Below are 26,327 nucleotides of genomic sequence, written 5' to 3' on the forward strand. Positions count from 1 at the left end.
CGAAGGGCGGGGCATGCTAATGTACGCTAATGACCGCTCGCCCCGCCCGCCGCCTTAAAAGGGCCGGCGCCCTTCCCGGCCGCACCCGCTTCGGCGCCCAGTTCCGCGGGACTAGCTGCGCGCCCGCCCTCCTCCAGGGGCGGGGACATGCTAATATGGCTAAGGACACCCCCGCCCCCGCCCGCCGCCTTAAAGGGCCCGTGACCCACCCTCCTGCCTACGAGTCGCACGGGCTTTGTATAGGGGTCGCGCAAGGCAGGCGCTCCCCGAGGGTCCCAAGACGTCCTCAGGCCGCGGCGCGCTGGTGGGACGGCGGAGCCCCGGGGTCCTGACCACCTTTGTGAAGCAGACCTCTCCGCCCGCCTCAGCGCCTGGGGCCCTGTCGCATTCGCTCGGGACTGGCGGCCGTCGCAGCTGAACGGACGCGTGGGGGAGCCCGCGGGCCGCGGAGCCGGAGGGGAGTCAGAGGGAGCGTGGGGGCGGAGAACGCAGGGCGGGGAGAGCGGGGAGGGGGNCGGAGCCGGAGGGGAGTCAGAGGGAGCGTGGGGGCGGAGAACGCAGGGCGGGGAGAGCGGGGAGGGGGTTCCCTAGGGAGCGTGGGGAGTCCGGAGAGCATGGGGAGGGGTCCCAGAGTGCTGGCCTCCGGAGAGCCGGTGGGAGGGTTTGAGAGTGGAAGGCTGGGAGCCTTCTTCAGCCTCTTTTTGGTGGCGACACTGGGTCTCCCTAAGTTGCCCAGGCTGGCCTGGAACTTGTGAGTCTCCTGCTCAGCCTCCTGAGCCACTGGACCTGGCCAGATCGCTGGTGCTGATGGAAGGACTAGGTAGGTCCCAGCACAGAGATTCAACCCAAACCTGGCCCTAGTGGAGGAGAGGGTTTATGGCTCATTCAATTGGATGTCCAGAGTGGCCACCATCAGCAAGAGTGGATGGAGCTGTACAGCAGCAGGACCGGAACCTGGACTCTCAGGCCGCAAGGGCAGCTGCAGCAAACATTTCCCAGCTTGCAAGAGCAGGTAGAGAGGGGTCCTCTAAAGCTAGTATCAAGGCTGTCTTTCTGGATGACATGGTCCGACTCTCTATCCCTGAACCAGGCTGTGGCATCGGGTGGTAGGAGGGGAGCTGCCTGGGCTGAAAGGGACTTTTTTTTTTTTTTTTAATATTTATTTATTTAGTTAGTTATTGGCAGACACAACATCTTTGTTTGTATGTGGTGCTGAGGATCGAACCCGGGCCGCACGCATGACAGGCGAGCACGCTACCACTTGAGCCACATCCCCAGCCCGGGACTTTTTTTTTGTACTAGAGATTGAACCTGGCCAGGGTGCTTGACCACTGAACCACATTTCCCAGCCCTTTTTATTTTGAGACAGGGTCTTGCTAAGTTGCTTAGGGCCTCACTAAGTTGCTGAGGCTGGCTTTGAACTTGAGATCCTCCTGCCTGAGCCTCCAGAGCTGTGGGGGTTACAGGAGTGTGCTGGCTGAAAGGGATTTTCTGAAGGAAATCAGAAGTCGGGGTGTGGGAGAGTGTGTGTGGCAGGCAAGGCTGATCAAGGGGCCAGTGGGTGTGCCATGGCGGGTGACCAGAGTAAGGGGACTCCCACTGCTTTTGAGGTTTTGAGTACAGGCTGAAGGCTGCATGGAGGGGCTGTTGGCTTTGTGCTGGTGAGAGGTTTCACTGGGGTTTTATCAGCACTGAAGAAGGACAGTGGCTGGGTCTGAGCAAGCATAGGAAGGGACTGACCTCAGCAACTAGGAGAACGGCAGGTCCTGCGAGGCTGGTGACAGGTCTTATGGCTCCCCAGGGGCCGAGGCATAGTGCTGCTGGAGTGCCTTCAAGCTACCCATGCTCTGGCCTTTAACAGAGTCCAGGCTCTGAGAGGCAGCTTCCACCAGCCAGCCCTTCAGGTGGGCGTGAGGTGCAGGACCTGAGGCCTTCTGTGTGGCCCCTGGGAAGGCCACTGGAGCAGCTGTGGTGGTCCAGCACCTGCTGTCTGCCCTGGACGGTCACTCCTGTCTGGGCTCAGGAAGGCTCGTGTTCAAGGTGAACTCTGCCCATCTGCAGCAGACTGGCTGAGCCAGGGCTGTGCCCAGTGGGCTGGCTGTGGCCTGAGCGTGGTGAGACTGGACCCTGCTCCCTGGACCCAGTGTCCTGCTGGGGATGGACATGCCACTGGGGCACAGGTATCTTTCTGAGACCCACAAAGGTGCCATAGCCGCTGGTGGCTGCCCTGGATTGAGCACACCAGGACATGTATAGCCAGAGGATGGACCTGCACTGAGTCTGGAGAGAATACAGGGGTTAGACCCAGGTGTCCCATGGGGCTACTCATATTGTTGGCCAAAACCCAAAAACCAAAATCAAATTTTGAGAAAACAAAAAATAGAAAGTAGGTAACTTCCCACAAACCTGTAAATTACATGTACCATGTGCACACTCACACATCTGTCTCAGCCTCTGAGCTCCTTGATCCAGCCTTGCCTGCTGCCCATGCTTCTGGCACCACCAGTTTCCTTCAGAGAGTCTCTGCTTTGTCCCTGTGGTGCAGGGTTTGCAGATGCTGGCTCTGCCTCTGGAACATAAAGCCCAGTTTGGGCAGCTGGCTCACCTCTGTCCCTGGATTCAGGATGGACACATGAGCCACACCATCCAGTGAGAGGCAGCCTGGGGACTTGGGCTGGGGCAGTTTGCGGTCTGGGGTGCTGGCTGAGCTGGGTGCTGCTGGCTGTAGCTTCCTGGGCCACGTGGGAGGCTTGTGGGCCTGCAAGCAGAGGACAGGCACGTGCACAGGGGAAGTGGGGCCTCCCTTGGACCCGCTGTGCCCTGTGCCCAGCAGGTTCTGGGGGATCAGTGCCTGTCTGCAAGTTGCTGGGCTGCCTGGCAGCCCCAAGGCTCAGGGCCACAGAGCCCACCTGGCCTGGGCTCTCACCTCTGGCAGCGTGAGCTCTGCTGACGAAGGCAGAGTGGACTCTCCTGTCCCTGGAGGTGGCCAGCACAGACCACAGGCCCAGGCTGGATACCACCCCCCCAGCCCCGGCCCTTCCTGTCACTTTTGGCCAGTTCTTGGGGGTTCTCATGGCCTTGTACCAACCCCTCTGCTCAGGTCTGCTAAGTTGGAGACCAGCGGGCACTCGGGATGTTTCTGCCTCATGGTGGCGAAGCCGGTGATGACTGGGGAAGGAGAAGCCTGGGCCCTGTGCTCAGACAGCGCCCACCCCAGAGGGCCCCAGGGAGGTGGTGACCCTCCACCAGGCCTCCATGTCTCCGTCAAGCCTGGCTGGGCACCAACGACTGGGAGGACCAACCCTGGGCCTGCTGGCTGACGCTGCTGGGCGCATGGTATGCAGCCCGCCAGGCCCCCATGCAGGTCCTGACCCTACGTCTGGGCCCCACAGCGTCGAGGGTCGAGCAGGCAGAGGGCTCTTCCCAGGAGGCAGCCCCGGCTCAGCCTGTAGGAGGAGAGTGGATTGGGGCTGGGGCTCGGGCGCTGGAGGGCTCTTCTCTTGCTGGTCCAGAGCCTGGGAACCTGGGCGGCAGGCTCAGTGTCCCTGGTCCAGCCTGGTGTCTCTACCTGTCCTGACCCTCCTCTTCTCCCAAGGACCTGTTGGATGGGGTCCACCCCAACAGCCTTCTTACCCGAGTCTCCTCCTCAAAGGCCGTCTCCACTGGTCACTTTCTGAGGTTCTTGGGGTTGGGGCTTCACTGTGGGTTTGGGGGGATGGTCGCACACGTGCAGGAGGGTGAAGGAGCAGGGTCACGGTTGGAGAGGGAAGTGGGGTGGGTCCAGCCTGCAGGGGCCCAGAGCTGCCCCTATGCACAGCCTCCCTCTCAGCTTCTGCCTTCCCTGGCGTCCTGCCCAGGAGCACCCAGCCCAGCTATTTAGGCCTCCCTGTCCCTGCACCTGCTGAGCTGGCCGACAGGTGACCCAGAGCTGCAGCTTGCGATGGCATTGAAGGGAGACTCCATTTCTCGGCAGCTCAGTCCCCACTTGGTACTTGAGGAGGGCTCTGTAGGTGCTGGACACTGGAGTAGCGTCAGAGCACTCCGCCTGGCTCACCTCTGCCTGGCTCACCTCCCCCTCTCCTCCAGGGGTCCCCTGCAGGAGGAACAGTTACAGCACCTCATAAAGACACAGTTGTAGTGGGACATGGGGGCTACCTGCCTTCAGCCACGGCTGGCTCCAGGGACCTGCCAGCATCCTTGGACCCCCGGGAGCTCTGCTCCTGTCTTCGGATCCTGGGTCCTTTAGCAGGGTGAAAGGTGTCCCCCACATTCGTGTCCAGGGGGACCTTTGGATGTGTTCATACACATGTGGACAAGGGTCTTTGTGGGTGTGATTGCGTTAAGGATCATGAGATCCCCTGGGGTCATCTCATGGCCTTGTACCGACCCCTCTGCTCAGGTCTGCTCAATTGGAGACCAAACCCAGTGACAGTTAAGTGTTCTCATCAGAGCAGGAAAAGGCTGGGCATGGTGGCCACACTGGCGATCCAGCAGCTTGGCAGACAGAGGCGCCGCATTCTAGGCCGGCCTGGGCAGCTCAGGGAGACCCCGACTCAGGAGACCAACAGGGCTGGGCGTGCAGCTCAGCGGTGGAACGCCCCCACTTCAACCCCCAGGGCCACAAGGGCAAGCCTCAGGAGCCACACAGGCTGAGTGGACGTCCTCTGCTGCCGGCCTCCGAGTGTGTGGCACCTGCATGCGGCAGCCCAGGACCTTCGGGCACCTCCTGGGCCTCCTCAGCTCCGTCCATCCCAAAGGTGAGCCTCCTCCCCACCGCAGGGTCCTGCCCCAGCCAGGCCTCTCCCCTGCGTCCTGCCGGAGGCCCTGGCCACCTCTCCTGTGCCTGGGTGCTCTGGCTCCAGCAGCTGCAGTGCTCTCCCTTGGCCCATCCCTCCCTGTGGGCTCCACTCTGTGTGTCCTCTGCACATGACACTGCCCGGTGCCCGCTCCCCTGGCGCTGCCCTGTCTGCTTGCCTCCTGTCTCCCTGGACCCCTGCTGTCCTGCCAAGCATGATGCCTGGCCTGGGGACAGCACTGGAGGGCAGGTGCCAGTAGGAATCTCACCTTCAAGTGCACCCAGCCTGAGCCTGACCACATGTGGGCTGCGGCCTGGCGACCAGGGTGCCCAGGTGCCCGGTGTGGGTGCCGTGGGCTTGCCCTCAGTTTGTCCAGACCCTGTCTGTTCCTGGCCGCCCTGTGCCTGCTCCTTGGCTGTGGCAAAGACCTGTGGGAGGCGGCTGGGCACTGGTGCTGGAGCCTTGTTGACAGTGGCAGGGAGCATGGTGGGCGGATTCCTGGCTTGACCCGAAGGCCCTGGGAGGGTGAGGCTGCTGCCCCCGGGGAGCTGTGGCACCTCCCGGCCTCATCCAGCTCACTGGGCAGCGGGAGGGGCTGAGCCCCCATGGATGTGCATGGGCTCCCTGAGGGAAAAAGAGCCACCTCAGATGAGTCTGTGGTGCATGGGAGGCTGGACTGTCCCGCTGAGACTGACCCTGGCCCCTGGTCCCAGTGTCCTGCTTCTCCATCCCCAATCCACTGGCGCCAGCTGTGGTCCCTGCTACAAAACCCCTCGCCAAGGCCTTTAGTACCTTGCTGTTGCCATCTAAAATCATCATGTAAATATCGTGGTACAACATGGCAGGGCGTGGTGGTACACGCCTGTGATCCTAGCGACTCGGGAGGCTGAGGCAGGAGGATGGCGAGTTCAAAGCTAGCCTGAGCAATGCTGAGGCCCTAAGCAATGCAGTGAGCCCCTCCCTGTCTCTAAATAAGACAAAGGAAGGCTGGAGTGGGCTCAGGGGTCAAGGACTCCTGGGTTCAATCCCCGTCACACACACACAAAAAAAAATCGTGGTAAAATATAAAACCTACCATTTTAACCACTGTTTATTTCTGTGGTGTGGGGATTGGACCTGGGTCTTACCAGCCCACATTTTGGTATCAGCGTTGAACCCAGCGGTGCTGGACCGCTGGGCGGCACCCCAGCTCTTCACTGGTCACTTTAAGACAGAGTCTGGCCAAGTTACTGAGGCCGGTTTTGAACTCCTGATCCTCCTTCCTCAGCTTCCAGAGCTTCTGGGATCACAGGTGTGTCCACATGTCCAGCACACAGCTGCTTTGGGGCCATTTTTGAGTGCTGTGGTGGCACACGGGGGCAGCCGTCACCGCCATCCCTGGGAGCTTTTCATCTTCCCAAACTGAAGCTCTGCCCCATTAAGCCAGCTCTCCACCCCAGCCCCTGTTGCCCCATCCTGCTGTCCCCCAGGAATTGCTGCTCTTGGGCCTTCTGTAAGTGGACTCATGCTGGATGTGTCCTCCAGCACTTGGCTTGTCTCATGGCACACTGTGCTGGGGCTGTCCCAGGCTGTGCTGGGCCTGTTCCTACCTCTTCATGGTGGTGTAGTGCTCGCATGTGGCTGGACCACAATGCTGTCTACATCTCTCTGGGCATACTCCTGAGTTCGAGCCCCCAGCTCTTGGGGACAGAGTTGTGGGACCCCACTTTGTCAGCATGCCCCTTTGCCCTCCTGAATGGTACTCCACAGCCACTCATGTGCTCCTGTTTCTGGCTCTTTAGGATCTGGGCCTCTGTCCATCCAGCTGCTGGGTTCCCTGGCTCCTCCCCACTGGCCTCCTTGGATGCTAATCTGTCCATCCCTGAGAGGCTCATGGGATAGGCCAGTGGGCCAGTCACAGGCCCTTTTCCTCCCTCCCCATCTGCAGCCCTGGAGCAATGGCGGACTGCACTCTAAACCCAGAAGCCTGAGCAGGAAAGTGAGCGCCGTCACTTTTGTCCTTAGATCAGCCTCCCGTGTCTCCCCTAGAACAACAGTGAAGAAAGGAAGAAACTCTATGAAGCAGCCTCATTGAGGCCATCAGACGCTGTCCCTGTAGCCTCAGTTCCCCACTCCAGCTATTTCAGAGAAGTCATGAGTGTCGGTCCCACAACATGCTGGGAAGTTGGCCCCGACGTCCAATCATGGGAGCCCGGGTGGTGGCAGAGACGGAGCCCAGCGGGTGCTCTGCAAAGGCTGGCTCACGGCTGCAGCCACCAGCATCCTGCCCCCTGCCCTCGGGACCTTGGGCTGCAGGCAAGGACGTGAGGAGAAAGGCAGGGAAGCTCCCCTGTGGTGCCATCAGGCAGGTCCTGCGTTGGTGTGGCCAGGGACAAGGCACCCAAGGGCGCAGCTTCAGAGGATGTGGGTGGCTGCGTGCCGCTTGTTTCTCACAGTAAGTTTTTTTCCTTTGGTACCAGGGATTGAACCCAGGGCTCCACCACATAGCTCAACCCCAGCCTGCTTTGCTTTTTGAGACAGGCCTCACTAAGTTGCCGAGGCTGGCCTTGAGCTTGCAATCCTCCTTCCTCGGCCTCCCAAGCTGCTGGGATTACTGGCGTGCAGTCACTGCACCTGGATACAATGAATTTCTGAGTTACAGCAACACTGGGGACAGCAAAGGACGCTCCCTTCCTCTGTAACAGCTGCCCTACCACAGGATCCTGGGCACAACTGAAGCCCACAGGGCCTAGGACACAGGAGGTCAAATCGTCATGTCCCTTGGGCTCCTCTGGGGTTCTGTGCAAGGTCCCTTTGGGGCCCGATGCTCTCACAGTCAGCTGGCAGTGGCCACAGCTCATGGGGCTGGTACTGCTGGATCACCTGGCAGGGGCGTCTGGGTGTCTCTACCCACGCAATTACTCTCTCCAGTGTGCTCCTGGGGGCTGCCCCACAGCCTACGGGCAAGGACGCCTCCAGGGTAGCACAGCGGGCAGGGTACAGCCTCATGCCACCCAGACCCACTTGGCTCATTTGGACGGCATGTGCTCCAGTGGTCCCTTTAGATTGTCCCCTAGTGACACCCAGTTCTCGTAACGTCTGAGCAAGCACTGCAGTGTTCAAACTGGAGACCGACTCCCAGGGTGTCCCTCCACAGGACGCTCAGGGCTCAGTCCGGCACGGAGAACTCACCTTGTGGTCCTTGCCCTGCTCTGGCTGTGGAGCCCCCGGGCTCCTGTTCCCTGACATGTCATCGCTGTGGGCACTTCTGACCTGTTGGGGCCTTTCCCACCCAGACTGGGACCAGCCACTCCTCCAAGGCCTGGGCTCCTTCTGGAGGGTGGAATTGGGAACCAGGACCTGGAGTTGGGTGTGCCTGCTGCTCCTGGGGTTCGGAGAGGCGTGTGAGCGTGTGGACTGTCCTGCCAATGTTTTTGTGGGGCCGTACTGGGGATTGTACCCAAGAGCACTCTACCATTGAGTCGCACTCCCAGCTCTTTTAAAGATCTTGAAAAAAGTTCTTGCTAAATTGCTGAGGCTAGCCTTGAACTTGTGATCCTCCTGCCTTAGCCTCCCAAATTGCTGGCATGACAGGCGTGGGCCACCAGGCCCTGTTTTGTCTCCCCATTTGACTTCCCAGAAGTAAGCGTGCTACAGAGGATGTGCTCAGCACGACCTGCTGGGTGGGGCCCGTGGCAGTGTGGAGTGGCTTCCCAGGCTACCAGGTGTGCTGCCCTCCTAGACACTGGGCACACCAGGAAAGCAGAGCTGCTCTTGGGCAGCCACAGGGCTCCAGGGACCTAGAAGGAGTACTGCCATTGCAAGTCTGCCCTTGCTCTGCACCCCGTGGACCTGGGAGGACCTGCAGGGAATGTGGTCCACATTGGCAAGGGCACAGCCTGGCTGTATTTCTGCCTTAGCCTAACAATCCACTATCTGTCCAGGGGAGGATGTGGAGGCCCCTCAGCTCCAGTCTGAAATCCAGATAAGCAAGGACCCTCTGAAGTGCCTTCTCAAGTCCTCTGCCTCTGCACCCCAGGTGCCCCTGCTCAGCAGTTCGTGGGCTTGTGATTAAGCAGCTCTTCCTGTCGCTGACAGGAACTCCTGCTTGCCACAGACGTGTGGGCTGTCCTTTCCAGAGGACCCTGCACAGCCCAAGCAACGGAGACGGCTGGCATGGACTTGCATGGAGCAGGCCAGGAGGCCCGTCATGCTGCTGCTGAGAATGGGTGTCTGGCACCCCTGGTGTTCCCAGCCTAGGGGCATATGACGGCCACCAACCCTGTGCCGTGGAGCCTGGGAAAGCTGTGGGCTCCTGGGTGGCCCCTGTGCGGTAACAGCACCAGTTTCTTCTGGGCTTGTCCCCGTCGCCACTGCTAGCCAGGGACCATGCTGTGCCAGCTGAAAGCCGCTCTCCAGGACCCGAGTCCCGAATGGAGTCCAAAGGAGAGGGGCTGGGACTCGTCTTCTGCAGGGGCTCGGTGGGTCACCCAGAATGGCAGTGACTTGCCAGGGGAGGGGACAGGAGGGCCTCCCTGGTGACCCAAGTGACACAGGCTGGGAAGCGCATGGCAGATGCTGCCACCCCATGGCTGCCCCCACCCCATGCTGTCCAGGGCCAACCCTCATACCCCCAGATGCTGTGGAGGGCAGGCGCTGCAGTGACAGAGCCAGAGCCGCTGACTTAAAAACTCAGAGCAAAAGGCAGCCGTGGACAAGCAAGGGCGTGTCCAGGAGGGCCCAGGACTCGGAGGCCACCACCCAGGGCCTCACCCTTCCTCTCCTGCAGTGATGCTGCTCACAAAGACCCGACCCCCCCAGTCCATCTAAGGCTTCCTCTGCCCTGTGGCCTCCCCCAGCATCCTGGACACCTTGCAACGGGCACACCACGAGGCACAGTGAGCGCCACCTGGCAGGCTCGACCCCAGTGAGGATGCCCAGCAGGACAGACCGGAACTGGCGCGTCCCAAGGGTCCCATGTGACTACCACTGTTCCCACCACTCCGTGCTGCTCCCGCCAAAGACCGGCCAGCAGGTGCCTGTGAGAAGCAGGGTCCTGCCGACATGGCTCCTGGGCATTGTTTCCCCGGCAGGAGCGCCGGTGCTGGCCCACACCGGGTGCCCTCTGCAGAGGATGGTGCTGAGGGGCACAGGGTGCGCACCACCCCAGGTGAGCCCCCCATGGGGCGAGGCTGGCCGGTGGGGCAGGATGCAGAAGAGCTTCTACACACAGCACCTGCAGCTGCACCCTCAGCAGGAGACCCTGCCCTCCTGACGCAGGGGAGGCCAGGCTCGTGCCCTGTGTGGGAGGCAGGGATTCCTGTGTGGGCACCTCAGGGCCTGCCCTGTGCTCAGTGGTCCTGGTGGCAGAGATGGCTTATGTGGGGACGCATGCAGCATGCCCTACGAAGCACACGGGGGACACGTGGGTCCTGGCCAGCGAGGGACACACAAACCTGCACCTTCATCCGCATACTCAAACCTGTGGGGCTTCCGAAGCACAGTACAGGGTGTCTCTGGGCAGCTGGTGTCTTAAGGGCTGCACCGTGTGACATCACCACCACCCGGGCTCTCCAATAGCACTGCCGAGCCTGTTGCGTGAGGACACACAGCCATCCCAGAGGCTGACTGCGTCCAGGTGGGGTCCGGGTGCCTCACTGGGGCTGTGCAGGTCATGAGCGGCTGCTGCGGGAGGGCAGCAGGCAGGACAGGCGAGCCCAGCTGTCCTACTTACACAGCGTCCGCCAGGAGGCAGAGCTCATGAAGGGGCACTGTGAGCCCAAGAAGGCAGACACGGCTCCAGGCTGCCAGCTAGAAAAGGTGTTTCTTCCATTTTATTTGATAATACATTTTCACAGAAACATGATATTATTTACAAATATACAAGTAAGAGACTGCTGGTCAAAAATCTTAAACTGAAAATGTCATCAAAAATTAATTTACAAAAGCCACCAACTGTCCCCAGAGTCCTGGGCGGTGAGCCTGGACGGTTCTGCCCCGGGCCTGCCAGCAGCAAGCTCTTCCACTCCGACTTCCGCGGCGGTGGCTCCGAGCTGTGGGCCATACAGGGCTCCGGGTCGTGCGGCAGGCTGGCTCCACAGCCGCTGCCTCAGGAGGCGCTGGTTTGCAGGTTTTTGGAAGCTGCGAGCATTGCTCTGACTTTGGCCATGAGATCCTGCACAGGGTGAGACAGGGACCTGACCACTGGGCGGGGAGTTCACGGACCCATGGGGATGGGGAGTAGAGCCTGCACACTGGCTGGAGGTGGCCTGGGAGGGTGGGTGTGGGCTGTGGGCACGTTCAGGCTGCACTGAGGCCAAAGCCCCCTCTCAACCTTGACCTCCGTCCAAGTCTCCTTTGCCATGACCTCATGCAGGTCCATCGGGGGAGGGTCCTATGGTGTTGCAGCCCTGGCCTCTGCATGTTGCGTAGCCAGACACCAACCAGCCCAGGACTCCCTCCTGGGTCAGCACGAGTGAAGTGGGAGCAGGAGTGGGAGTCAGGGGAGAAAAAACGAGGCCCCTTTCCAGAGACCAGGAGGACAGAGGCCCAAGGGCCCGACTTACCTGAGTTATTTTGCTCTGCACGGAAGAAACGATTGCCGAAGAGATCTGACCGTCCTTTTCCTGAGAAACGCCCCTAAAGCAAAGAGAGGGACCAGAGCTTGAACCTACCCTGTAGTGTGGGGCCCAGGACACTGTGGGTGGGCGCCCTCACAGGCCGGCTTCCCAGGGTAAGCAGGGCCGCTCTCCTGAACACCAGGGCCACGCGGGCCACGCAGTCAAGCATTTATACAGCGTTTGTAAAAGGAAACTAGTTTGGAATTCATTCTCAGGAGACGCTACGTAAACACATGGGACCAGAGAAACATGGGAGCCAGCAGACAGGCCGAGCCTCCACGGGGACCTCGGGGACTCCTGGACCTGCCCTGGCCCAGGCTCTTGCACTTGACCTGTGGCTACTGCTCCCTACATGGGAAAGCTGGCTGTGCCTTCCACGCCAGGCGTGAGCCGCAGTGCCACACACCCCTTCCCAGCCCGTTGGGTGTGGGGTGTGGCAGGGATCTTGACTGCTGCTACCTGAACAAGAGCAGCTGCCTCATGTGTGGTCTGCCTTCACCTGAGGATCACTACGTCCAGGACTGGGACACTGGGTCTTGCCAGGGTTTCGTACCCTGACAACCAGTTTGGACTGCCGACTGGTGGGGAGGCTAGTAGCCCTGAGTTCCCTGGATGCTGCAGACCCCCAGTGGTGGTTCTTTCCGTCCCTAGGACCATGCTGGGACCTGCTCCCAAAGGCAGGTGCAGGACTGGCCAGTTAGCATTCAGGAGCCTGCACAGGTACTCTTCCCCTGCAGCAGGGTCCTGAGAGGTCACTTGCCCTGCTGGCACTAAGCTGGGGCCACCTGGGGACCTCCCTCTGCCGGGGGAGCAGGGGCTGGGATCAGCAGATGCACCCTGGGGCTAGGCCCGCCTGCCACCCACCCTCTCCCACTGAGCACTGCCCGGGGGCAGATCACCTGGAGCGCTCCTGGCTGGAGCCCCGGCTCTCCACAGGAGAGATGCTGGCCGAGTGTGCTGAGTGGGCTGCAGGCCGTAGTGCCGCCTGCTTACTAGGGGACACTGACTGTGACCGCGCCTTAGCCTTGGTCCGTGACTGCGACCGCCTCTTCTTCTTCTTCTCATGGGGACTTCTGAAAGGAAAATGCCCTGGTGAGAGACCCATATTGCATGTGGCCCGACACATGTCTGTGGGGCACTGTACCCTGCAACCAGGCAGAGGGGATGGACCCCTGGCTTGTGAGGCTTTAGGGAGGTGTGCAAAGCAGCTGCTCCAGCAGGCAGCCTGGCCTCGGGCACGAAGCTGGCATCTGAGGTGTAGTCAGCATCTGACCTGCACTGAGAGGCCCTTGACGGCCACCCCTCCATCTATGCTGTTCTCTCACTTATGCCAATTTAATGAGAATTTCCAAAAATATATGGAAAGTCATTAAAGTCAAGTATTGTAGACACAAAGGCCTGGCATTTCTTTTGGATGGCAGTTTTGGGGCATGTCCCTGGAGAAAGGTAGGCGCAGGCTGCTGGGCCCACTCCCTGGGGGGCCCCAGCCACATCCAGTGCCCAGCTCGGCTCTGAGCACTGCTCCTGCTTTCCACAGAAGATAAGTCCCCAAACCCCCACAATTCCATGTCAGCAGCAAGGCTTTCCAGACCCCCTGCCTGCACCTCCTCCCGCAGCTTGGGCTGGACTCAGTCCCTCCCACACCTGTGTCCTGGGACCCTTTCTATGACTTGAGAAACACTGAAAAAGACAGGGAGGTCATATTTTTGGTAAAGGCAATGTGCGGCATGGACAGCGCCCCTGGTCCTCCCTGGAGGCCAGGCCTTCTCTCAGCACCCTCAGAGTCTCTGCAGGGACATCACTCATTGCCCAGGCCGGCTCATCCCTCCCACCGTCCCTCCTAGGCTGCCTCCTGGTAGCCCACGGGGTCTCCACAGGGTTTAGGGGCAGCAGCACCTCGCTGTCTGGCTTTGTCCCTCCTGGGGCCACTGCTGGCACAGTGTGGCTGCCTGGCTCCCTGGGGACTCAGCACGGCACGGGGCCCTTCCCAATGTGGCCACCCCACCCTGCAGGGAAGGACCCCAGGGGTCATCCAGAACCCACTTAATTCCAAGTCACACCCCTCATTCGGGCTGTTTCTGTTCAACAACAAGCAGAGTTCACAGTCTGCAGCATGCGACTCCACTGAGGTGGCCCAGCAGGGCCACCAGCCTGAGGCACTTGGAAGCCACGAGCACCAGCAGTGCTTCTGGAGCTCTGGCAGCATAGGGCCCCCCATGTGCCAGCCTGGGCTCCCTGGCAGCGTCCGGGATGGAGCAGAGTGATGGCCAGGCCTGGGGCCACCACGCTGCAGCAAGAGCCTGCAGCACAGTCAGCACGGGGGTGGCACGGCTGCAGAGGCATGGTGGCCAGGCACGGCGTGCACATCTGCCCTCCCAGCAACGCAGGAGGCAGGTGCAGGACAGTGAGCTCTGGGCCAGCCTCAGCAACCAGCAAGACCCTGTCTCAAAAAACAAAAAATAAAGAGGGCAGGGGCTGAGGCTGGGTGGCACAGTGCCTGGAGCCAAAAGGAAGAAAGAGCCGATGCTGGTGCTGGATGCTGTGGGCCGGGGCTCTCTGCTGACAGCCACTTAACACTGCAGCACGTGACAAAGGGCCAGATGACTGAGCCCCAACTTGGGCTGCTCTCCATGGCTGCAGAATGACTGAAAGGCGGCTTCTGGGCTGGCTCTGGCTCAGTGGCAGAGTACCTGCCGGGCACTCACCCTGGGCTCAAGCCCTAGCACCGCACCAGAAAGAAAAAGGGGCCGTGAGCACGGCAAGTCTCCAACAGGAGGAAAGCTGATGGTTCACTTCTGACACCACCAGGGTGCTCGTGGCCATGGGCAGGGTCTTCCATGTGCTATGTGGAGAGCCCAAGCCATGGACCAGACCCCACTGCCCAGGGGAGCCAGTCTGTGCCCACTCCACCCCTAAGCTGGCCTCTGCTGCGCACCATGGCCTGAAGCCACGAGCATGGACTCCTGCAGGTCTGCTGAGCAGCATTTTGAGGCCCAGCCTGAGCAGTGCCACAGGGCCATGTGTTCCTTCTCCTTCCTGTGATAGCCGGAGGAGCTGTCTGTGAGCTGCTGTGTGGTCAGTGCCTGGAATGGGCAGCGAGGCTGTGGGGTGTGTGTGTGAGTGCACTCTTTGCCTGCCAGCTGTGCCTGGCAGCACCACTGAGCACATCCTGGCTACATCACCAAGCCAGTCCAGTCCACCAACACAGCGGACACTGCCCTGGTCTCCAGGGCATTTTCTGGGTGACCGAAGAGACCGAGTACCTCCCCTGCACTCATGGGCTCCATACATGCTGTCCTGTGAAGCATCAGTGAGGCCTCTGCTCTCCTCCCAGTCTGGGGCCTGCCCTCCCTTCCTTCTCCTTTCTGCTTCACATCTGTGGCCCTGGGATTGAACCCAGCTCCCCGAGCTGCAAACCCAGCCCCTTCCTAACACTTGGAGACAAGATCTTGCTAGGTGTCCCAGGCTGGCCTGGAACTTGCCATCCTCTTGCCTCAGCCCTTGAGTCGCTGGGCATGCAGGCATGGCCACTGTGCCCACCCGTCCCAACTGTGCCTCCTAGGGGAAGTTTCACCTTCAGTGGGTTCACAGGTTTTCCTCATAATCATCATTCTCTATATCCTAAGGAGCCTTAGTCACATGTGTTGTTTCTTCCAGAAGCTTGATATTCTGGTTTCTATGTCCAGTATGGCGATCCCCCTTGAAGTGACTTTTGGGCAGGGTATTTTTTTTTTCCCCATTCTGACACGTAGTTGTCCAAGCAAATTTTGTGGGAAGGTCTTTCCTGTCCTCCCTGAATAGTTTTGGCACCTTGGGCAACAATCGTGGCCATACAGGTAGTCTCCTGGACTTCCTCCCTCTGCACACCTTCATACTGATACCACACTGCCCACACTGCTGTATTTTCTGGTAGTTTCTGAAATCTGAGGTCAAAGTCCTTCACTTTTATTCTTTTCCCAGATTGTTTTGGCTTTTCCTGGTCCTTTGTGTTTCCATACAAGTTTTAGGGTTTCTGTGCCAATTTCCACAAAAAGCTCGGGGTATTTGCTCAAGCTGGACTGGGTCTGTGGGTCACTCTGGGGAGGAGAGCTCTGTCAGTGTCTGCCAGTGTGTTGGGAAGGCCCTGCCTCCTCCCCTCCCCCCTCCTGCTGTTGGTCGCCGAGGATGGAACCCGGCCCGGCCCTCGTGCAGGCCAGGCACCTGCTCAGCCTGAGCCACCCAGCGCCCAGCCCTTGCAAGTGCACCCGGGCTCCCGAGAAGGCACTCAGAATCCCTGCCTGCTTCAGGGGTCAGCTGTGGTGACCTCGTGAAGCGAGTGGCAACTGTCCCCTCCTTTCTTGACTGTCTTGCTGGGGAGGCTGCCTGGCTGGGGCCTGGTGGAAAGCTCGGCAGATGTGACACTTCCAGGGGACACGCTTCTGCTGGTGTCAGTTTGGTCATCTGTTCCTTTAAGGAACTTACTTTATCTAAGCTGCTGAATTAACTTCATTTCCTTGTCCCACAGGGTCTCCCATTCCAGACACTTCCAGGGCTCTGTCCATCTCTGGTTCTGGTCTTTCTTGCATCCCTTCTTGTTTCTATTTGAGTTTGATTTGTTCCTTTTTCAGCTCCTGTTTTTGGTACCAGGGAATGAACTCGGGGGCACTCGACCACCGAGCCACCTCCCCAGCCCTATTGTGTCTGAGTTGCTTAGTGCCTCGCTGTTGCTGAGGCTGGCTTTGAGCTCTCAATCCTCCTGCCTCAGCCTCCTGAGCACGGGGAGAACAGGCATGGCCACTGCGTCCAGCTCCTCTTCAGGCTTCTTAAGCTCAACTGGATCACTGCTTCTACACTTTTATTTTCTTGTAACATAAATGACTTCCAACCGGGTGTGGGAGGCTGAGGCAGGAGGATCCAGTCCTGAAGCCAGTGTGGGCAGCTTAGTGAGATTCTGGTTAAAAGGACTGGGGATACTCCTGGGTTCAATCCCCAGTACTAGAAAAGGTAATTATTTAACTGCTCTCGTAATTGCTGAATTTTCAAGTGCCTGGGATTCTCCAGGTTCTTTAAGGGTCTGTGGCGTGGTACGTGGTGAAGGAACCTGCCTGCACCTCCTGGACCTGCCGAGACCACTGGGCTCAGGGTGGCTGCCACAGTGCTGTGGCTCCCAGGGCTGTGGCCCTGCTTCTCCCTACCCCCGGCTTCCTGGCTACTTCCTGGTTGCTGCTCTGGGGACGACACTTCCTTCCATTATCAAGCTGCCTCAAGGGAGGAGGGCCTCATGACCTGAGGCCCCTTGGCAGCTGCCAGGTCCTGCACTTGCTGGCCAAGCACTCCTCTGTGGGCCAAGCACAGAGCCTCCCGCAGGTTCAATGACAAAGCACCATCACTGTCATCTGTTACCTGCTTTAATAAGGCAGCCTCGACTCCCTGCTGAAGTGACTTCACCAACATCCCTGTGAGAGAGGCGTAAACAGTGTGCTCAAAACACTTCCTATGAATACTGTTCCACCTGGCCCAGGTGTGAACTTCCACTCATCACTACAAGGAGTCTCTCCTCGGGACGGCTGACCCAGGGTGCAGGCAGGAAGCACCAGGAACAGCTCAGGCCAAAAAGCAGGAGAGTGCCTGGAGAGCAGTGGGAGGACGTGTCCAAGGAGGCAGGGACACGGGTCCAGGGCCCCCCGGCCCAGTCTGAAACAACACACCATCCAAGAGTACAAGGGGCCGGGGCACCCACTTGGCCGGCGAGGACGACAGACCCCAGGCCTAGGACCTGCGGTGACATCACGCTGGTTAAGGAATAAGGGTGAGCAGCAACGGGAGTTGCTCTCGCCCAGCCACCTGCCTGCGCAGGCGCCATCCAAGTGCAACCCTAGCAGAGCTGCTGGCAAAGGGTGCCGCAGGACCACAGGACACCCCAAAGACCTCTCCCTGATCCAGAAGCAGGCGGGAGTGACTTCAGCAGAGTGGCCTGACTCTACATCACTGACAGGGACAGACAGACATGTGTCTTGGGGATGACACAAGGGATTCTGCAGAGCCGCACCCACGCAGGGTTGCTGCGGAGACCATGGGCAGCACCCTGCCAGAGACAGAATGGGAGGAGCACCTCTGGCAAGGCTGTGGTCTGGCTTCTCCAAACACGTCAAAGCCACAACACACATCCAGGTGTGTGGGGGAGCAAGGGGTGTGTGTGGGCCTGAGCCTCAGAAGGTGGGCACAGGGGTGCTCGCAAGCCACTTGAAAAACCAGCTCCCAGGTGACCATGCTCAGACAGGAACAGCTCAGGCCACATGGGGGCACATGGAGAGCTACTGCCGAGCTCTGATGCCAGCTCTCAGCAATGCAGAGGCGTCCAGAGGGCCGTCCCTCTGCAGGGCTGCCGCCAGAACCCTGTCCTGGGGTCCGCGGAGCTCATGAGACCACGCCAGAAGGCCCTGGGCCTCCCACCTGTGCAGGCAGACCCGTAACCACCGCTGTCCATCACTCCTCTTAATGCAAAAATCAAGCTGAGGACAAAGTGAGAACTCTTGTGTTCAGAGATCTTTTGCTACAGGAATAGATTTTAGATCCTCTCCTCACGTGTCTGAGGTGGTAATAAATTTCAAGGCTCACTGCTGGCTTCAGGAATGAGTTCCACATGCCAGGCAGCCAGGACACCTGGCAAGATCACCACAGCACAAAAAGTAACCAGAGTGCATGTGTCAGAGGGCTCTGACCCCGCCAGCTGCCAGCTCCTCTGCCTGTGCTCCGCTTCAGGAAAAGGGGCTCAGGTTCTATCTATTAGGAGACTCCCAGCTGCTGTCCCTGGTGGTGGCCAGCAACTGGGCTCCAGATGTGCCCTGGGACAATGGCAATCAGCCAGGTGGCATGAGCTTGAGCCCTGGAGGGGGCTGTTCCCAGATAGCACTCCCCGTAGCCAGGAGGAGACTGTTGGCCACTGCTGGGGGCCACTAGCATTCAGTGCTGGAATGCCCCCCAGAGGCCCACAAGCTAAAGGTTTGCTTACCAGGGTGGACCTATGGGGGGTGGGGGGCACCCCTGGAAGGGACGGGAGGACCCTCTGCTTTGGGGCATGAGGCCCAGTTTCCACTCTGCACTCCCACCGTGTGCTGCCTCACCACAGCCTGGGCTAAAACCTCCCAAAGTGAGCCAAAGTAAACCTTTTCTTTTAAATATTTATTTTTTTAGTTTTTGGTAAACACACAACATCTTTAACTTTTTATGTGATGCTGAGGATCGAACCCAGCGCCCCGTGCATGCCAGGCGAGCGCACTACCGCTTGAACCACATCTCCAGCCCCAACCTTTTCTTAAAAGCTGTTACCTCGGGTCCTTGACCTGAGAGCAGAACTGCCTGAAACGAGCTGAGGCAGTCTGGGAGGGTGGCTTCCACGTCTGTTTTTATATCTTTTGGCATTGGGGGTGAACCTGGGACTCCATCTTGCCAGGGCTCAGCACACCGCCGTCCTAAACGTGGACACTGGCCTGGCTCTCCAGGAGCAGCTGAATCAGTGCTCAGGAGGCACCCACAGGACACTGTCCCTTTGGGAGCGGCAGCCTCAGCCCTGGCACCGTCATATACTGCCCAGGCACCAACTCCCCACGAGACCCGAGGCCGCCATGTTGGGAGGTCTGCCCCTCCTTCTCTGTTCCTGCCACTGGCAAGGGGACAGGCGTTGTCTGTGGGTCCTGCTTCAGGGCTATGCTGAGGGAACCCAGCTCCCAAGTTAGGCTGTGCGAGAGCCCCATGGAGGCCCCAGTGCTCCCAGTGACAGTGCTGCTGCGGAGACTATGGCCGTCATCCTGGGCAGCTAGTGACACAGGTGGACACAGCTTCAGACCCCTCTACCCAGGATACCCAAGCAGCCTACCTGGAGCGAGTCCGCTTCCTGCTGGCTCCGGGGCTGCTGCTCATGCGGTAGGCAGTGGGGACGCTCCTGTCTTCCCGCCGTCTCTCTGGGGAGTGAGCTCTCCTCCGAGGGGACCGGGAGCGTGACCTGGACAGAGAACGTGGCATTCAGTTCTGCTGTCTGGTCCCCTGGTGTGCACTCTCTCTTGCCTTAGCCTGCAGGGTGCCCACAGCAGATGCCCACTCCGGCCAACCAGCTTCAGCCTCACCCTGGGAGGCATATGCCTCTGCCCATTCCACAGCGCTGTACCCAGGTACCAGTCTTGGAGGCTACCACTGCCAAACACTGCCACCCAGCCAGCCCAGAATGCTGGGCCTCCTTCCTCCTGCTTGAGGACTGGCGCTCACAGGCATGGCCCTCACCTCTGCAGAGGAAAGGCACTGGGTGCCTGGCACCCCAGACCTCATGGCCTGTGCAGGAGCAGGCAGGGACATGTCAGGTCTGCTGGCTCAGAGCCCCACCTTCGCCTGACCCAGAGCATGCCGTCCTGACAGTCTGGGCTAAGTAATGCAAGTTCATGGGATTCATGGATGCAAAATCACCCCCGAATATTTACTGGCCCTTCCCTTGTGTCTAAAACAAGGTTCCTTCTATCCATGTCATGATATGATCCATACATAGCCAGAAAGACCCTCCAGACCCTTTCCCACTTGGGACAGAAAAGGTTAAAACGACACCTTTGGGATTTTTCACTCTATTAACTCAGCGAGAGTACCATTTCAGGAAAAGTCTGCAATGAGCAGACTCTGGCAGGGATCTCTTCTCTCCAGGCCATCTTCATGACAGCCCATCCAGAAACGAGATAAAGAGCAGCTGGATTTCGCCACTTAAAAAAGTTTTTCACTGAATCATTTTAATTATGGTAAAACCCAAAGCAACACACACCGTGGTTCGGAAGACCAGCTCACTAAGGCATCTACCCTCTGGTGTTGCGGGAAGCACCCTGGCCCTGATAAGCCTGCTCCAACATAAGGAGGCTGCAGGGTCTTCTCTGCTGGACCTCTGGAAGGTGTTGTGTGTCGGAAATGTCCCTGGGCTCCCCCCAACAGATGCCAGGGCCAGGCCAGTCAGAGCCCGTGACGTCTTGCCAGGTGCCCCACAAGAGCTCCAGAGGTCAGGTCTGCTGGAGGCCAGGCTGCCTGAGCGCTCCTGCTGGGCTGCTGGTGCATCTGCTCAGGGCACACACTTCTCGTTCAGAGTGTGTAAAGCTGGGCCGGGCACTACAGAATGGGGAAAGCATTCGGTTGAGCAGAGCCTTCACACCTGCAGGATGCTGGACAGAGCTCTACCACGCACCCGAAGGTCAGGAAAGACGATGAGCCCAGTGCCTGCAGCCACACTCTTCAGAGGGAAGGGGCAGTTCCCACCAGCCTCCACGACCTTGGGAAGGAGCCCCTCAGAGCTCAGAGCTCTCCGGTCTCACTTTAAGGAAGGACACTTGATGCTTTCCATTCTATCGAGTGGGGTCTTCACAGTGACATGACTCAGTGCCAGGAAAGGCACTCCACTTGTCAGCCAATCGTCCCATGTATCCAGAGTCTTTGACAAAGGCAGATGACCTTAACACTTCTTGCACAATCCCAATAGTCTGCTCAAAAAATAAGGGCATTGGGAGACTTTTCTCCAAGGATGAAATTCCAGAAGTTTTATCTGGATGCAGTGGCCACACTTGTAAGTGGCCTCTTTTCACCCCAGACCACCTGTGTGGGGTGCTTGCTTTGTTTGTCTCACTGCTCACAGGTCTTGGCAACAGGTGACTCGGGTACTTGGGAGCTGGGGTCGGCCAGCCCAGCTCAACCCAACCACCAGGAGACTCCTGCCTGGCAGTTCCCATGCTCACATGGCTGGTCTCTCTGAGGCTGAGGTGCAGACGCCTGGCACCTGTGTGTGCTCACAGTTCACCTGATATTAGTGACTACCCAGGCCGGCATGCTAACCAGTGCCACAAGGGGCACTTTAAGCACCCAGTTTCTTCTTTAAAAAACAGGACTGAGACACAGAATTATCTTTTACTGTTTTGCTGTGCACTTTATCATGGGAAGTAAGGACAGTAAAGATCACATCTAGGGCTGGGTTGTGGCTCAGCGGTAGAGCCCTCGCCTAGCATGTGCAAGGCCCTGGGTTCAATCCTCAGCAGCACATAAAATAAATACATACATAAATAAAGGAAAGAAAGAAAGATATTGTGTCCTGTCAACAGCTACAACTAAAAAATAAATATAAAAAAAAAATTACATCTGATTCAACTTTGCCTACCTGAGTTATTTCTGAACGTTAAATACAGTCATTTTCAAAAAAGTCTTATCAACCCCCTTAAGGTACATTGGGAGCTAACTTTTGGGAAAAAAACACATCTTTACTGCACAGATCCTCTGCACGGGGAAGTCCTGAAGACCTGTTCAGAACCCACGGCTGAGCCCCAGACACCAGAGGAACACCAAGGGAGCTCACCAAGGCTTACAGGCTAGTGGAGGATCAAGCACCAGCCTTGCTCATTCAGTGTAGTGACACTTAACACTGAATCCATACTGAATTTTACACGAGTGAACTACATCAGTACTTCTTCCTTCCATTAAAACAATGGACCTTACGAAAACACAGATAAAACCAGCTGCAGCACAGGTGAGGAAGTCTTACACGTCTGTCAGTCAGTGCTGGCTAAGACGCTGAGTATCACCTCGTCAAAACCAGTGATCGGGCTGGGCTGGGCTCAGCAGTAGAGCGCTTGCCTAGAACATGGAGGCACTGAGTTCCATCCTCAGCACCACAGGAAAATAAGTAAATAAAAAATAAAGGTATTGTGTGCATCTACAACTACGAAAAAAATTAAAATAAACGAACAAAAACCAAACCAGCGAGCTTCTTGAGAAATAACACACGGGTTTTGTGAAACTAAAGATTTTTGCTATAACTTGCATCTGGAAGTCCGAAGCCACCTATGGCTGGGACGACTTGAGTGAGAGGGGCTTCAGCTAGATAAGCAGCCCACAAACAGATCTGCTGGGACAGAAAGAGCTTCCCAGTCTCACACCACTGCACCTTACAGGGGCTACCTGACTCCACAGTGTGAACCTCAGCTGAAGCACCCTACCACAATCAGAAATGCTAAGAACTGTGGTGTTGAATTTAAAAATTTTTGATACCTCAGCCCCATCTCCAACTTTTAAAAAATTTTGAGAAGGGTCTACTAAGCTATTGAGGCTGGCCTCAAACTTGCAATCCTCCTGCCCCAGCCTTGTGAGTTGCTGGGATCACAGGCCAGGGCCACTGTGCCTGGTGTGGTATTGCACTTGGAGCTGGCAGCAGTTAGCACTTTCAATATTTTGGTTAAAATTTAGTTGTCTTTTAACACATCAATAATACATATTATGGGAGAGAACACCATCCTTTCCTATCTTATTTACAACTGTGGCTTTTGGTGGTGCTGGGGTTGGACCCAGGATTGCGCACATACTCGGTGAGCTCTCCACCACTGAGCCACACCCAGCCCAAGGACTGCAGTGTGTTAACTCCCCTCGGGCTCCAGGAATGGCGAGTGCTGGCAGGGCTCAGGTGGAGCCAGCAGATCTGCCCCTGGAACATGCCACTATCTTCTGAAGGAAGAGATGAGGCAGGGTCCAGGTGTGAGGGTCCAGGGGGGCGCCCGGACTGCCAGGCAGGAGAGGCAGTTACCGAGAGGCACTCGGCAGGTGCCAGCTCTGGGCACAGAGCTCACTGGAAGGCTTTGTTTCACGATATTATCACATGTACTTTATGATATGATAAAGCTGTTCTTTTCCTTGACTGAAACTGACAGCCTACCATCAGACAGAAAGCATAATGAGGAAACGGCCACTTGCCCACCTCTTATCTAAGATGTAAACACATTAAGGAAGATCAAGTAATCCCCAAGTTACCGTGTTAGCACTCAGTCCATGATAAGGACACAGACCCACAGCCCTACAGCGCCTGTGCTGGGTGGCGCTCTTGGTCATGAGCACCCACCTGGGCACATCCTGAGGCCAAGGAACCCCACCAAGCTAGGCAGGCAGGGCATGTGCAGCCCTGGGTACCAGGTGCTTCACCCACACCACTTGTGGAGCCAGAGAAGAGCCCGTAGCTCAGATGGGCACGGGACCTTCATCACTGGCCCCCGAGCAGGGATCACAATGAATTGTTTTTGCTTGTCCGAGCCAGAGGGGAAGGAAACCGGGAAGAAATCCCTGCATGTGCTGCAGTGGGGCCTGGTCAACTCTGGCGTATATTTTCAGTTCCGTAATGGCAAAAGGAACTTATTCAATTTTTTAAATTTCAGAATTCCTGGGGCTTAAAAAAAAATATCAAAAGCATGTTAGCAGGGCTGTTAATTTAATTAAAAAATAACAAGATTTTTTTTTTTTTTTTTTTTGCCGGGTGTAATGACAGGAAGTAGATGATCAGGTCCACCTGTCAGGAAGGCAGGTCCAGGTCAACACAGACAGGCACACATAGGCCGCCAGGCCTCCAGGACTGTCCTGGGCAGGGACACAGAAGAGAGGCAAATGGGCATATGGTTTTCAACAGTTAAGAGTGCAGGGCATCTGCATTTTTCCTATGGGAGAGGTGACAGCGATTCCAAAAAGAAACACCAGGCACCCACAATGTGAGAGCTGTGTGAGAAAAAATGTGACAGATCCAAAGGCATGAGCCCTAGGGATGGGCCATGCCTGAGCCTCTGGCAAGCTAGCCACAGCTGTACCTCATTTTAAGAGGTTTTACCAGGCAGTAATCTCTGAGGCCCTGGCAGGCGCTGGCCCCAGTGTTTACTGCCTTCTCAGAACCGGATCCTGAAGAAGGCTCTGTTCAACAGTGGGATGCTGGGACAGCAGAGGGATTAAATGAGAAGACAAATTTATACTCCTGCCTCGTCCAAGCATGAACCAAGCAGCAGAGATTTCTTCTGTACTGAAATTTGTACGCTCAAAATAAACCAGGAAAGGACTTTCATACCAACAGGAGACCCATGCCACCCTGCGAACCTTCTCACACTCAGCACCATGCCAGGCCTGCTTTCCTGACCTGTTACAATTTAAATAAAGCTTTCACTTTTCCCTTTCTTCGTCTTTTTTTTTTTTTTTTTGCTTGGTAGTAGTTGGTGATCTTTTTTGGTGCTGGGCACTCAACCCAGGGCCTCATGCATGCTTGGCAAGTGCTCCACCATGAAGCCACATCTTGGCCTGTCTTATTTACTTATTTTAGTCTTTATTTAATTTTTTATACTGAGAATTGAACTTGGGGTCGCTTAACCACTGAGCCACACCCCCAACTTTTAAATTTTTTTAGACAGGATGCTGCTAAGGTTGCTGAGGCTGGAGTAGAACCTGCTGTCCTCCGGCCTTAGCCTCCTGAGCCACTGGGATCCCAGGTGTGGCCACCACGCCTGGTTGAAGGACTTATCTGCAGGACACAGACACCCACATGCACATCTGCCCAGGCACATGGGGCTGCAGCTAAGCTTTCTGCCCAGCTCTACTGGCACCAGCAGGAGGAGGATCCACAGACAGGAGGGCTTTGGGCACTGCCCCGCACACCCACCTCGACCGCCGCACTGTCCGGTAGGCACTGGGAAGCGCGTGCTTGGCTTTTGAGTGTGACCTAGACCTGGACTTGGAAGATGCATGGTACTTGGGAGAGCGTGACCTAGTTCGAGACCGTTTTTTGTGCTTTTTCTTTTTCTTTTCTCTTTCTTCTTCTCTCGGTGGATCTCTGCTTTTGCTTGAAGGCCTTTCTGGTGGCTTCACTTCTAAAGTAGGCAGAGGTCTGCCTCCAGTCAGTACAGGACAGGGCACAGCACTGGCGTCCTAGGAACAGAAGCAAACGGGACAACAGGATGTTTTAGAACACAGACCACACAAGAGCAGCTTTGGGTCCCTCACACGCAGATGCCTTGCACTCTCAGGAAGTACTGCCTCTCTGAGAGCCCTGCCCTCAGGAGGACCACAGCACACACCTTATACCGAAAGGGCACACGGACCCCAGAGGCTCTTCCTGCACAGTAACTCCCCACCACAGTATTGAAGTTCACTATGTTAAAAATTCTGTATTTGCTATTCAATGACTTTCCACTAAAACAGATTCTGTAAATCTCCAATACGAGGGTTTTCATAAATCCGAATGCAACTTTTTTGCAAGTCTTAACCAGAGGAGGAGGTACCTCTTGGAGTGCAGGAAAACTTTGGGTGACAGAGGCATGCTCCAGGGTGCACAAGTCTCACTGCACTGCAGGGAGCCTCACAGCAGGAGCACGGCACCCAGATGTAGGGCAGCTGCCTCCCCAGAGGGGCAGCTGCACTTTCAGGCCACAGCTCAGCTGGAAGCAGATTCTGACCAAATGTTGAAGCCTCTAAAAACTTCTCACTTGGAATTCTACTGTGAGGCTTGTGGAACGTGTCCCCGGACACCACAGGGGCCCTCAACAGAGGCACTGTCAGCAGCTGGCTTGGCATTTGGGAATCTGCCTGGTGAGTGGCTGTCCTCCCTGGAGACCACCTGACAAGGGCAGATGGGTGGGCCTCTCACAGGCCACTTCCAGAGCTTGCTTCTCATTGCAGCTCTGAGAGGAGGAGCCAGTCAGGGGTGCTCTGTGGGGCAGGTAGCTGTCTAGGATCCAACGGCCACTGGAGCTGGCTGCTTCAAGATGTGAGACCCTCCAGCCTCCCTGCCAGCCTCCCTGCTGCCTACACCCGGTGTGCATCTCTACACGCCTGCACACTAAGCAGAGGCTCCCAAGGCAGCAGTGGCAGCACATGGGCTAGAGTCCCAGGGAGCTGTTATCCGCAGTCCGTTCTCATTAAAGGAACTCAGTCACCAGAGCTGTGGAGCGCAGGCTTCAGATGGCCCTGCACCCCCATCTGCAAGGTGGCTTCCGCGTCTATGTTTATGTGCAGGCTTATTTCTCTTAGATTTGTTTGTCGTTGGAGCACATTAGTGGGGTTCATCATGCTACATTCAGACAGGCACATGAACATGATAATCTGATCAATTTCACTCCCCAGTATTTTCCCTCTCCTACCTCTACCA

General features: G+C 57.4%; 1 protein-coding gene across 3 annotated transcripts in view; it reads right to left on the bottom strand.

The window, feature by feature from the left end:
- Positions 1–10,580: 10,580 nt before the first annotated feature.
- The window catches only part of LOC107159068 (splicing factor SWAP), a 64,353-nt gene continuing 48,606 nt past the window's right edge, over positions 10,581–26,327 (bottom strand). For all 3 annotated transcript variants that reach the window (XM_015505612.2, XM_015505611.2, XM_015505613.2), the window contains 5 exons: positions 24,843–25,108; positions 19,251–19,376; positions 12,295–12,468; positions 11,342–11,414; positions 10,581–10,950 (listed from right to left, as the gene is read on the bottom strand). In XM_015505612.2, the coding sequence (XP_015361098.1) occupies positions 10,885–10,950; positions 11,342–11,414; positions 12,295–12,468; positions 19,251–19,376; positions 24,843–25,108 (705 nt within the window). In that variant the 3' untranslated portion in view covers positions 10,581–10,884. The remainder of the gene's footprint in view (positions 10,951–11,341; positions 11,415–12,294; positions 12,469–19,250; positions 19,377–24,842; positions 25,109–26,327) is intronic.

Source organism: Marmota marmota, unplaced genomic scaffold (assembly GCF_001458135.2).
Source record: "Marmota marmota marmota unplaced genomic scaffold, marMar, whole genome shotgun sequence".
In the NCBI taxonomy this organism is placed as follows: Eukaryota; Metazoa; Chordata; class Mammalia; order Rodentia; family Sciuridae; genus Marmota; species Marmota marmota.